The sequence below is a fragment of the Stegodyphus dumicola genome, chromosome 7 (genome assembly GCF_044657685.1).
Source record: "Stegodyphus dumicola isolate Sdum_Otavi_A_Nest chromosome 7, ASM4465768v1".
NCBI classification, from domain to species: Eukaryota; Metazoa; Arthropoda; class Arachnida; order Araneae; family Eresidae; genus Stegodyphus; species Stegodyphus dumicola.
In genome coordinates, this window is record NC_140774.1 from 145,338,958 (window position 1) to 145,353,160 (window position 14,203).

At 32.5% G+C, this 14,203-nt stretch overlaps 1 protein-coding gene across 1 annotated transcript in view; it reads left to right on the forward strand.

Annotated features, from left to right (window-relative positions):
- Positions 1-354: 354 nt before the first annotated feature.
- LOC118184650 (TD and POZ domain-containing protein 1-like) overlaps positions 355-14,203 on the forward strand; it is a 33,153-nt gene continuing 19,304 nt past the window's right edge. Inside the window, exon 1 of the mRNA XM_085820887.1 lies at positions 355-1,681. Coding sequence (XP_085677013.1) covers positions 454-1,681 — 1,228 coding nt within the window. The 5' untranslated portion in view covers positions 355-453. The remainder of the gene's footprint in view (positions 1,682-14,203) is intronic.

A 14,203-nucleotide genomic window follows, 5' to 3' on the forward strand; every position in this document is an offset into this window, starting at 1 on the left:
CGAAGGCACTATGAATTTCTCGTCGTTTGACCCAATTTCAAGTCCAAACGCCTTTTTTCCCCCCTTATGTAGCAGAAGCTAAGTTCAAAATTGTAGCTGTATCTATAGTAGCAATTTAAAATAGTCATCCATTATTTTGACTATTTGACAACACCGTAAGCTTTGCTTACAAATCGTAGACAGTGTGACGCTGTAGAGGGCGGAAACACTTCCTTTTATAGTGATTGGCTGAGCGAATTCCTGTACTAACGAGAAAATCGTCCCGTGTGAACAGGCGAGCTATCTCAGATATTGTCGGCCAGATAAGTCGGCCGAGATAATCGCTACGTGTAGACGGGCCTTTAGTCCTGGTACATATTCTTTGGTCACATGATGCGCAAACTGAGATGCGCATAAGGCGGGAGGATTGGGTCATAATCCCAAAAGTTGCCTTTTAAACTTATGTGATTGGGTATGAGTGACTTAGATAAGTTATTTGTGTTTAAGTGGATAGTTAAGAACTTTAGTTTTATACGTCCTGACCGTAGTAATCCGCTGTGTAGCTCGCATTTCAATGTGAAAGCATACGGTACTGCCTGCATAGACTTATATCCTGAAGGTGATTTACTCAGTGAAAAATGCTTGCTTCTGGAAATAAAAATTCCTGATGAACTTGAAAATGTAACAATCGACTGTGAGTTGTCAGGTTATGATTTACATGGAAAAGCACTAGAGTTCTCAAAAACTGAAACTAGTTATCGCAAAGTATGGAAATTTAAAAGAGTATCTGATGATAAAAAAGTATCTGAAACATCTGCAGGAAGTAGTGAAAAGATCAGTCTTGAGACTAGCCCAGAGACACTGATACGTCCAGCAAGGTTCAGATGGCCTCCTGAAAAAAGAGACGAAACCAAGAAGACTGTATCAGATGACACTGTTATTATTACATGCATTTTTTATCAGCTGAAAGTGCCATTAGAAGGGAACAAAAATTCCTTGAAGATCATGTATGATATTTATGATGTTGAACATTTGTCTCAGGATTTTTCGCTGTTACTTCAATCTTCTCAGTGTAGTGATTTATTATTATGTGCAGGAAATGAAATATTTCATGTTCATAAAGCCATTTTGTGGGCTCGCGCACCTAAATTCTTAAATGATTTTAGCTTACAGAACTGGAAGGTGTCTGCAGAACCAGTTAAAGTAGCTCTCGATCCTCCTGTGCTCAGATTACTGTTACAGTATTTATACTCAGGGAAACTAAAAACAGATAAAGCAGAATACCTTGCAAGTTTATGTAGAATAGCAGATAAATATGACCTTGTAGACTTGAAACAAAAGTTGTATGTTTTTCCAAGTGAAGTTTCTATCACAACTAACATCAAAGTTGACAGAAAGAGTTTTATATGGCCTGTAAATTTAAAATCACCGGCAGAAAAATTTTACAGTCCAACTTTCCGCTCAGGCTGTATACCTGGGTCAGAATTTCAGTTAATACTTTCAGTGCAGAAAGTTTCAAGGGGGTCAAGAAATGTCGAAGTTTGTGTCCGTCGTCTTTTTCCAGACAAAGAAAATCCGGTTCTGATACATTTGATGATATCTATTGTAGGAGGTGGTGACAAACATAGATTACCTGATACAAAAAAGCATTATTTTCTAGCCGATGAAGAATGGTGTTATACATGTGTTATTCAGGAACCAGGTGAGTCGTTTTTCCAGAAAAAGGCTATATGTAAGTGTCTCTCTCTCCAGTGTGACTTAGCTGTCTCTGCAGGAGACAGCTGTGTTCTTGAAAGATCCCTCTGTTCTTCAAATTCAGATATTTGCAATATGACTGACCTCTTTTGTTACAGCCAAGATTTAAAGCAACTTTATAATATATTTTTGCCTAAGTTTTCAGATTGCATTCTCAGAGCTGGGGAAGTTAGATATCCAGTACACAGAGCAGTTTTATCTGCGAGATCATTGGTATTCTCAAGAATATTTACCGAATCTGTGTCTGATAACAGTAGTAATGTAATTGAAATTACTGATATAGAACCAGCCATTTTAAACATCATTTTAGTATATATATATACAGGGATAGTGAAAGAATTAGATTATGTAAATGCTATTAAAATATATAGCATTGCCAATAAGTATGAGATAGTGTCACTTAAGAATGCTGTTACCTTTTTCCTCAATATTGCGCTTAACAGCTAATAGTTCAGATGATAACCTGAAAAAGTATTTAATAGATTTTATTTGTTCAAATCCTCAACATATTCTGGCACTGGATGATTGGGATTATTTGTTCACACGTAATATTAATTTAGCATCTGAAATATTACATAAAACAAATGTCCTGTTGTCTAAATTAGATGAATTCAGATAGTAATTAAACACATGCAATTATTTAATAGGTTGATCTTTACATTATGGTAACTTGGTGATTTTTTGGCGAAAATTTGTCTACCAACTCTCCTACAGCAACCCTCTATTTTTTTTTCCCCGCTGCCATTTTGTCTTCACGAAGTAAAGACATGTTTCTTTTCTTCTTATCTACTGAACACTTCTTCCAACAATCTACTAGCCGAATTACACTTATGCTAGAAATTTTATCAAACAAAACTGCTTAATCATGACAAATATTCACTGCAAAATTGGGAAAAAGTGCACAATACCATACTCCTTACGCGTTTTTCAAAATAACACATACACATAAACCATGTACACGCCGACTTATTTTTACTTAAAAAAAATCCCAGAATTGCACAAAAATGGCATTGCGCACACTCTTCACTATATTCATGTACACTGCTTTTTTCTCATAAATTAGAAAAATTTCACGAAAATACATGACAATTTTCTCAATCTTTAAACCCGGTAAAAAGAACATATATGAAACTACCTGATCGCGAAAAAGTATTTACCCTTTACAAATATGAACATTTCCACATATAAATTAAATAAAATATCCAAAAACTTTTACCTCTAAATCATCTATTACATTATACACGTCACCAACGAATTCATACCGCAAGTATTACAAGTACTTAGTATCAAATATTTAAATTATTTGCATGCACGTTTATTTCAACTTAAACGTATACCAAATTCCTACAAACATAAAATTCACAAAATAACTATCATTTCATTAAAATATAATTAAATTCAAAAACACTACTTAAAATATAAATGAGCACATACATTAAATTAATAAAAATTACCTTATAATCCTAATTACTTTAAACTAAATCATTGCTAATAATAATTTTCCCAATAATACCAAATTCCTTTCCACCTTACATTTAGAACAATGCATAAAAATAATATCCTCAAATAATTAAAAATACTAACTTGCCTAATCTTCTTCAGAATCTTGATTACGTGGCAGATACACTTTTCTAATTCATTCAATAAAATTATTGAAAGATGTTTTCTGCGAATTTTTCCTCCATACTTCCTCCGCTAAATAAAAAACAAACTTCTCTTTATCACAATGCCTAAATACCCATTTCGAATTCACTTTACTTAGGGCCATGAGATCCAAAAATTACACAACACTGTTTCACACAACACAGAATAAAGCTAAATACAAAACTTCCACATTTTTTCTCGATTTCCCCCCTTTTCCGATTAAAGAACCGTAATTCGTCCATTAATATCCCATGACATATCCCATGATCTCTCATTTCCCTCACACAAAATAATGCGTAATCGGAACTGAGTACTGCTCACATTATTACCAAAGTCCCAGGTAGTAACCTTTATCGCCTTCAAAATGTCGCCAAACTACCAGTTACCATATTGTAAAGATCAACCATTTAATTTGTTTTACTTTATACTTGTTGTGTTTTCTGGGAAGATTATATCTGTATTAAAGCATATTTTAAGAATTTATTATATTAATGTGTATACAGTTTTTAAATATATTATAAGAATTTTCCTAATTTGTGTTGTATTGTTCGTAATCTTGTTCTAATAACATGACATTACTATAAAATTATGATTATTAAAATAGAAATAGCTATAAATATGCATATGTACAGTATAAAGTCAGATCCAAAATCACCAGAGTTCCACTGATTCCAGATTTTGGAAATTTTTGAATTTTAGGTTATGAATTTAAATCTGGTAAGATGATATATAGAAATTATGAAAAAATATTCGGCATTAATATTTCTTTAAGAAATATTTATTTATTTATTTTATATTAAATGAAAATTTATTTTGCCTAAAAAAGGCTTTTTTCTTAATTATCGCCAAAAGGAATTAAAAGTAACTTGAAGCTGAAATGGTGATATTTTCAAGAATTTAAAACCATATACAGTCAAAAGTCGTTAATTCGGACACCCATGATCCGGACCTCAAAGCTACAAACTTTCTGTGCATGCGTCGCATTGACGCATTCACGTAAGACCTTTACGGCTGCGAATATGTGTGTGCGCAAAATACATTTACGAATGCGTGTTTAATGTATAATGGACGGTATAAGCTAAGCTAAAATTATCTAATTCAGTTAATGTTGCAGAATGCGTTGTTGCTAAATATTCAAATTTTATTATTTTTTGAAGACTGTTAGAGCAATTTTATAAAAGTAAGCTTGAACTTTCGATTATGTTAAATAGAATTTCTGATATATATACTAATATGTAAAGGATCTACAAAGCAAAAGTATGTTTCAAAGTCCATTAAACAAAAAGTCGAATTGCTGAAAAAAATTGATAAAGGCATATCCTTTGTTTATCTAAACTTTAACGTTTGTTTATCTTTAACGCCGCAGTGTGCAATGAATTGGAAGTTGATCTGTCGGCACTATCCTTATCTTCAGGGCGGATTTTTTATTTTATTTGGCTTATAATTCCTTACTAAATGCAGTATTTCATCTCGATGTACTCTGCCTTTGATATGATTTAAATCAAATTCCTCGTCATTATAATTCGCTTCCGATAGCGAAGAAAGTGACACTGAGGTTATTGAGAACGAAAAAATTTCGATTGACAAATTAGTCGGTACTCTCGACACAGCAATTATAGGACTTGAACAGCGGAACTTTGTAACTGAAAAAGAAATTATGTCTGTTTATAGAATTAAAGAGAAAGTATTATCACATAAAAAACAATTTAAAGAACTTACATTGAAAGAAATGTTTAATAAAGTAAACAAATAAATATTAAGCTTTTTTTTGTAAGTTTTGATATCCTTTAGATCATAATTGTTCTTTATTTCATAAATTACAGTTTCATATTTTTAATTTTATAATTTCTGCATGGCATCTTACCAGATTTAAACTGATGATCTATAATCCGGAAAAATCGATAATCCAGAATCGCCGAAGTCCCGACGAGTCCGGATTAACGACTTTTGATTGTATAGATATTTGGTGTTCTGTTAGTTGATTGATAACCGAGACATTGTTATTGCAGTATAAGACCTAAGTTATATCATCTTTATTTAGCATTTTTTCTGAATATCTTCTTAATCGGAAAATTTCAGTTTTTCTTCGAATCCCATGTGGTTAATCTTCGGATTATGGTAACTTAGCGATTTTTTGGTGACCAAGCCTGCTACAGCAACCTGCTAGTTTTCTTTTTGGATGCCATTTTGTTTTCACGAAGTAAAGGCATGTTTTTTTTTAACTTAAAATTTTTTTCCAACAATCTGCTATACGAATTATGCTTATGCTAGAACTTTTATGGAACAAAAGTGCTTAATCATGACAAAGATTAGGTGTGAAATTGGGAGAAAATGCAGAATCGTCCACTGGGTGCCGAGATTTTAAGAATTGCACATACACGGTATCATCTATGTACACATCGACCTATTTTCACTTAAAAAAAATCCCAGAATTGCACAAAAATGGCATTGCGCACAATCTTGACTTTATCCATGTACACTACTAAAGTCCTAGCAGTAACCTTTATCGCCTTACCAAAATGTCGCCTAACTACCTGTTACCATATTCCAAAGATTAGCCTCACATTTTTTTTATTATTTTATTTTAGGATCACATTTATCATTATCATCACTATGAAATTTGATGGCCAGCTATAAATTATGAATTATAAATAAAAAAAGTTAAGGGAAGAATGCAGTTTGCTGTGTTAACTGAACTTAGGTTCCTTGGAATCTAATTCTTTCTCTATTTTCTGCTGTTATGCCAAAGAAATTAGGGGCTGATCTTTAGAATATGGTAACTAGTAGTTTGGCGACATTTTGGAGGTGATAAAGGTACTTTGGTAATAATGTGAGCAGTACTCAGTTCCGATTACGCATTATTTTGTGTGAGGGAAATGAGAGATCATGGGATATGTCATGTGATATTAATGGACGAATTACGGTTCTTTAATCGGAAAAGGGGGGAATTTGGAAAAATATCTGTGGCTGTATATTATTTTGTATTAAGCTTCATTGTGTGTTGTGTGAAGTAGGGTTAAATAATTTTGGGATTGTATGGCGCTGTCTAAAGTGAATTCTAGATTTTTAATGCGTTTGTGTGATAATTCAAAAGAATTGGTTGAATGGTGCATGAGTGTAGGTTTCGCAGAAAAAATCGTCCAATAATTTTATTGAATCCATAATAAAAGTGTATCCACCATGTAAGCAAGTTTCTGAAGAAGATTAGGCAAGTTAGTATTTTTAATTATTTGAGGATATTATTTTTGTGCATTGTTCTAAATGTAAGGTGGAAGTAAAGTAATTTGGTATTATTGGGAAAATTGTTATTAGCAATGATTTAGTTTAAAATAATTAGGATTGTAAGCTAATTTTTATTAATTTAATGTATGTGCTTATTTATATTTTAAGTAGTGTTTTTGAATTTAATTATATTTTAATTAAATGATAGTTATTTTGTGAATTTTATGTTTGTAGGAATTTGGTATACGTTTTAGTTGAAGTAAATGTGCATGGAAATAATTTAAATATTTGACACTAAGTATTTGTAATGGTTGCGGTATGAATTCGTTGGTGACGTTTATAATATAATAGATAATTTAGAGGTAAAAGTTTTTGGATATTTTATTTATTTTATACGTGGAAATGTTCATATTTGGAAAGTTATTAGGTAATTTCATATATGTTCTTTTTAACGGGTTTAAAGATTCAGAAAATTGTCATGCATTTTCGTGAAAATTTTCTAATTTATGAGAAAAAAGCAGTGTACATGGCTATGGTGAAGAGTGTGCGCAATGCCATTTTTGTGCAATTCTGAGATTTTTTTTAAAAGTAAAAATAAGTCGGCGTGTACATGGTTTAGTGATATTTTAATTAAATGATAGTTATTTTGTGAATTTTATGTTTGTAGGAATTTGGTATACGTTTTAGTTGAAGTAAACGTGCATGGAAATAATTTGGGTAGAGTAGACTTTAAGGTACCCCTTGTATTATGGCAAAGTTGTTGTTTGATTTATTGCCAAGTTGTTGTTTCATTTATCATAGCCTGAGTAGTTGAATGTTATGGAAATCCTATTGTGACGTAATCGGGTGCATGATTCTGGGAAATTTTAAATCATGGGATGTTTTGTAAGCTTTTTTGTGGTGTGTGTTGGTTTGATTCTTTAGACGGTAGAATGGCCAAATGTAGTAAGATTAATTTGAAGTTTCTGTACGATTTGGAGCGAAAGGGGAAAAGAGCTTTAATTGACTGGTGTGTAAATGAAGGCCATTATAAGTGTCATTTATGTAGAAAGGATATGCGTCTAGTCGAATGTAAAAACCGTTTAGATGGATTTGAATGGGTTTGTAGGAAGAAAGGTTCAGATGGTCACTATGTGAAGCGTTCGATCAGAAAGAGTACCTGGTTTGAAAAAAGTTATTTGAGTATGATTGATATTTTGATTTTTACATGGCTCTGGGTGTACGAAGCAAACTCGAAAATCATGGTAAGGGAATATTTGCTTTTGGTAGTGCTTAAATGTATAACATGTTTTTCCTTTTTTATGTTATTTTATTGTTTGGTTTAAAATGTATTTTATTGAGATTATGTATTTTTTGTTTGCCTATATTGTAGAATTTGTTGCTCCTTTGACTTTTAAGTGATAATATATCAATGTGTACGTGGACAAAGCAAAGCGAGCAATGCAAGTGTGTGCAGTTCCGGGATTTTTTTGAAGTGAAAATAGGTCGACGTGTACATGGATAAAGTTAAAAGAGTGCGCAATGCCATTTTTGTGCAATTCGGGAATTTTTTTTTTAAGTGGAAATAGGTCGACATGTACATGGATAAAGTCAAAGGAGTGCGCAATGCCATTTTTGTGCAATTCGGGGATTTTTTTTTAAGTGAAAATAAGTCGATGTGTACGTGGATACCGACTTTGTGCAATTGTTTTTCTTGTTATTTTGGCTTTGTGTAGCGGTGCAAAAATCGCTGCTTCGCAAGCCAAAATAACGAGTCAAAGAATTGCACAAAATCGGTATCCATGTACCGTCAAAAAACGCCAAGGGGTACCCTAAACTATACTTTTACCAGAAATTAAATTTAAGTAACATCCAAGTCCTAATAAATATATCTTGAGGCATTACTTATTGTTATGGCTGACAGAAAAATTGGTACCTTTTACCTTTTAGATTTTTTTAAATATGTTTGAAGCTAGATAGAGCAGCAAATGTTAGCAAGTTAGCACACATTATTGATAGAATTATATGTATATATTTTACATCAGTATATTAAAAAACAAGTACATTTTATCCTAGAATACTTAATTACATGCCAAGTGATTAGTTGTGTACAGCATATCCAGTCTCCCAGTACATGCCTCAAATACCATTCCATTCCAATTCACTGATCATTTAGCCATATTTCACACTGTGTGGTGATTATGGCTCAGGGAAAATAAATTCCCTAAAAATATGCTCTACGTTCAGAGCCAAGGGTCTGAGACCTGTCTTTTACCCAAAAGAGAACTCCAAGGCCACTTTGAATTAAAAACATCAGATATAAAAGTCAACTACCATCTCTTTTTGTTGAATTTCTACAATAAAAAGTCCAAAATTCTTAAATCCAAAATGATTTAATATCTAAACCAGTAGTAAAATTTTTTTAAAGATATTCAATTACTTTTTTTTAATTTTTTAATTTTTTTGGAAAATATAATACTGCAGAAAAAGCAGGTGTGTTGTATTTGTAAAGTGATTTTTCTCCTGATTAATTGAGATTATGTCATTTTTAAATGCCTGCTGGCTAGGGAATGGCACTGTAGCCAGTGACAATATATTGATTGTACTTAGCCGTGATATACTGTTGGTCCTTGAATTGTTCTGGAAATGGAGGATTAGTATTTTTTCGCTGACCGAAATATAAGGGAAGCCCTAAGACATACTTTATTGGAATGGGATGTTTTAATATTAGTTCTTTTGTTGGTTTTGCAGCAGGAAGAGAGAAAGAATTAGATTCCGAAAAGCAGTTACTTAATCAAAATTAAAGTCTGAATTTTCAATTATTTCAAAAGTTTCTAATCCTATAGCTGTATCTGCAAAGCGAAAGCATATTTTCCTTCTGTAATGGCATTTGTTCAATTTGGGTTAATGAGAATGCAAAGTCTATATTTGGTAAAACAGCAACCGTATTTTGGTATGAATTTTGAGCTATATAAAAAGCAAAATTTTCCAATTCATGGAATTTGTAAAAAAATGCTGAAAAGTAGTAGTAAATACAGGTGATATAACAGAACTTTAACATTGCTATGACAATGCCTCAATCAGCAATCAATTAACAGACAACAAAATCGGTACTTGCGTATTAACGCAACCAGGCCAAAATTCGCATAAATCGCCAAATCGGCGGAATTTGCCGAGAAAAGAAAGAGACTTTTTTTGGTTACTGTACCTAAAGAAGCGCCGTTACCCTCATGGAAAAAATTTGCGAAAATATTAAGGAAGGAAGCATCATTTATTCGGATTGCTGGAAAGGATACAATACAAGTGAGTTCGAAAATGCTGGATTTCTGCATGGAACTGTTAATCACAAATATAACTTTGTGGATCCCAACACGGGCGTTCACATACAACATGTAGAGCGCATGTGGGGCTCAGCCAAATGGCGCAACAAAAAACAGAGAGGAACAGACCGTCATCATCTTCACTCATACCTTATCGAATTTATATGGCATTAAGCTCAAGCTGTTAATGGCGAAGACGGTTTTCAATCAGTGCTAAAAGCAATAGCCAAAAGATTTCCGCCGAAAAAATAATTCTGCAACTTATTCAAATTCGAAACCGGAAGGGTTTAATTGCTATTTTATAATTATCTGTAATTAATAAATGTACATTTTCTTTCTATTCATACTTTTTTACTCAAACTTACAAATCGCGCCAACCTGGTTGCGATAATACGTAAGTACCGCAAAATCTCTAGAATGGTTTTAAATCCAATAAATATCACTACCAGTAGTGATAAAAAAAGTATTGAGAGTGGAAGGATTTCAGTTGACAGATTAATGAGAATTTTTGGCATGGCAATTAAAGCACCGGACTTGTTGAACAATGGAACTTAGTAACTGAACAAGAAATTATATCTATGCAAATGAGAGAGAGCACAAAAAAATGAAACAGCTTAAACAATATCCAATTAAAGAAATGTTTGACAAAGCAAATAAATATTGAGCTTTTTTTTTATATATTTTGATTTTCTTACCTTCATTATAATTAATTTCAGAGTTTCTACATGTCATCTTATTAAATTTAATCTAAAATCCAGAATCATCCCTGTGATTCCGAATCTTGGACTGTATTATGATAACTTGGTACTATCTGCACTTTGCAATCTGCTTTTCCAGTTTCCACAAATATTTGTTTCTACAGTACAAAGTCTGTAATCTGGATTCGTTGGGACTTTGGCGATTCCGGATTAGGGGTTCTCCGGATTATAGATCATCAGTTTAAATCTGGTAAGATGGCATGCAGAAATTATAAAATTAAAAATATGAGAATTTAATTTATGAAATAAAGAGCAATTATGATCTAAATCAAAATTTACCAAAAAAAATATTTATTTGTTTACTTTATTAAACATTTCTTTCAATGTAAGTTGTTTAAGTTGCTTTGTTTTATGTGCTAATACTTTCCCTTTAATTCTATTAACAGACATAATTTCTCGTTCAGTTACAAAGTTCCGCTGTTCAAGTCCTGTAATTGCTGTGTCGAGAATACCTACTAATTTGTCAATCGAAATTTTTTCATTTTCAATAACCTCTTTGTCACTTATTCACTATCGGAAGTCATGTTTTCTGGATCTAGAACCATACTACAGATTTCGCTGTCCGTTGATTGATGATTGGGGCATTGTCGTCGCAATGAAAAACTTCTGTTATATCATCTTCATTTATTGCCACCCCTCCACATTTCGTTACAAAATCCAATAATTGGAAAATTTCACCCACCTTTAGTTTGCGATGTATGAAAACCTTCAAATTCATGGCTATCATCTTCGTGGCATCGAAAGTTCAAGCTTAATTTTTACAAAATTGCTCTAACAGCCTGCAAAAAATAATAAGCCGGATCCAATTAGAAGATTAAGGAAAAACGCAATCTACAACGTTAACTGAAATAGATAATTTTAGCTTAGCTTATACTGTCCGTTATACATTAAAAGTGCATCATGCATAAATGTATAATGCACATGCATAAATGCATTAAAAAAGGGAAGAATAGACACAAAGAACCGTGCCTTATCCTAGACTTCAAACTAGTAATCAGTTCCTATTCACAACTATAACATTCAGAACAGTGCTGGTTGAAATCTTAGAAAGTGCTACAGTTCCACTTTTGTTTGATGTCGTTAATTCGGACACCCATAATCCGGAATGATCTATAATCCGGACCTCAAAGCTACAAACTTTCTGCGCATGCTTAGCGTTGATGCATGCGCGTAGGACCTTTACGGCTGCGTATAATAAGTGTACGCATGCGCGTTTAGTGTATAACAGACGGTATAAACTAAAATTATCTAATTATCTATTTCAGTTAATGTTGCAGATTGCGTTGTTCCTTAATCTTCGAATTAGATCCGTCTTATTATTTTTTGCAGACTGTTAGAGCAATTTTATAAACGTAAGCTTAAACGTTCGATTATGTCAAATAGAATTTCCGATGCTGGAGCTCCCAAAGGATCTACAAAGGGAAAAAATGTTTCGATGTCCATCAAACAAAAAGTGGAATTGTTGCAAAAAATGGGTAAAGGCATATCCTTTGTTTCTCTAACCATTCCGAAATCTGTTTATCAATTTCACGCTGCTCTGCGGCGGAAGGGGGGAGGAAACGCCGCGGAATGCAATGAATTGGAAGTTGATCTGTCAGCACTATCCTTATCTTCAGGACAGATGTTTTTATTTTATCTGGCTTATAATTCCTTACTAAATGTAGTATTTCATCTCGATGTACTCCGTCTTTGAAATGATTTAAATCAAATTCCTCGTCATTGTAATTCGCTTTCGATAGTGAAGGAAGTGGCACGGAGGTTATTGAAAACGAAAAAATTTCGATTGACAAATTAGTCGGTATTTTCGACACAGCAATTATAGGACTTGAGCAGCGGAGCTTTGTAACTGAACGAGAAATTATGTCTGTTTATAGAATTAAATAGAAAGTATTTTCACATAAAACGAAGCAACTTACATTGAAAGAAATGTTTAATAAAGTAAGCAAATAAATATTAAGCTTTTTTTTGTAAATTTTGATACCCTTTAGATCATAATTGTTCTTTATTTCATAAATTACGGTTTCATATTTTTAATTTTATAATTTCTGCATGCCATCTTACCAGATTTAAACTGATGATCTATAATCCGGAATCGCTGAAGTCCCGACGAGTCCGGATAACGACTTTTGACTGTAGTAATCCCAGAATTTTACAAAAGTGGATTTATCTGGCAACCCACTGATGGCTATGCGTGAATTACGCAAGTGCATAATGCGCATGATTTTGAGATTCAACAGTCATTTTTGTGGTTTCTACAGTAATTTTTTTTTTTTTTCTTTTTCTGTAGTGACTTTTTTTGAATTTGTGCCTTTCTCTGCTTTTTTGCAAGTAAATAGGTTAATATGTTCTTTGAGAGCAGTGCAAGTTGCTGCGGGATGCTAATAGTTCTGCAATTCTCTGATGTTTATTCAAGTTGAAACAGATCGCTGTGTATATGGGCAGAATACAATGAAAAAAGAAAGCTAAATATTTTATTATGAATGTTAGTTGCATTTTTAATTTTGTTAATTTGTTGCTGTTTTAAGTAATTTTCAGTGAGAACCATTTTTTAAAATGGCTACTGTTTTTCAATTGTTAGGTTGGTGAAAAATTAGTCACCAGTGATTGGTGGCTTTGTTGGTGGTTTGGGCAGATAATCAAAGAGTATTGAAATAATATTTAAAAAATAATATATATTGAAGAATCATTTTAGTATTGTTTGGCAATTTTTTACAGAAATAAAGGTGATTTGGTAAATTTCTTGACTCAAGCTTGGAATGGATATAATTATCTAAAAACCATTATGTACATGGTTGCGAGAGTTTGACTACAGTACAAAGTCTGTAATCCGGACTCTTCGGGATTTCGGCAATTCCGGATAAGGGGTTTTTCTGGATTATAGATCATCAATTTAAATCTGGTAAGATAGCATGCAGAAATTATACAATTAAAAATATGAAACCATAATTTATGAAATAAAGAGCAATTATGATCTAAAGGGTATCAAATTTTACAAAAAAGCTTAATATTTCTTTGTTTACTTTATTAAATATTTCTTTCAACATGCGCATGCGTAAAGCATGTATGCACATTCTTTACGTGCATGTGTAAAGTTTGTGGCTTTGAGGTCCGGATTATAGATCATTTTGGATAATGGACGTCCGGATTAAGGACTTTGTACTGTACTACTTAGGTGGTTGCAATAATACATAAGTACCAGAATATAATTACAGTAATATCTCATTATCAACAAGGTTTAGAATTTTCCAGTATTCCATGTATAATGAGACTATGAAGACAAACAAATTGATGGATTTGGCAAAAATTTGCCATTCTTTTTGGATTTTGAATAATTTTAGATGAGATGATAATGTTACAAATAGACAGAGAAGGTTTGTTTAAATATGTTAATTAGGTTTGGTAATGGACACTTAATTCAATAAAAATATTCAGGCTAAGGAGAGGGGGATGTTATATATAACATTGCTCCTCCTTTTTTCATTCTTTGCATAATTTTATGTAAGGCTGTGATAAATTTTGACCCCTTCTTTTAAATTTCAGTTCATT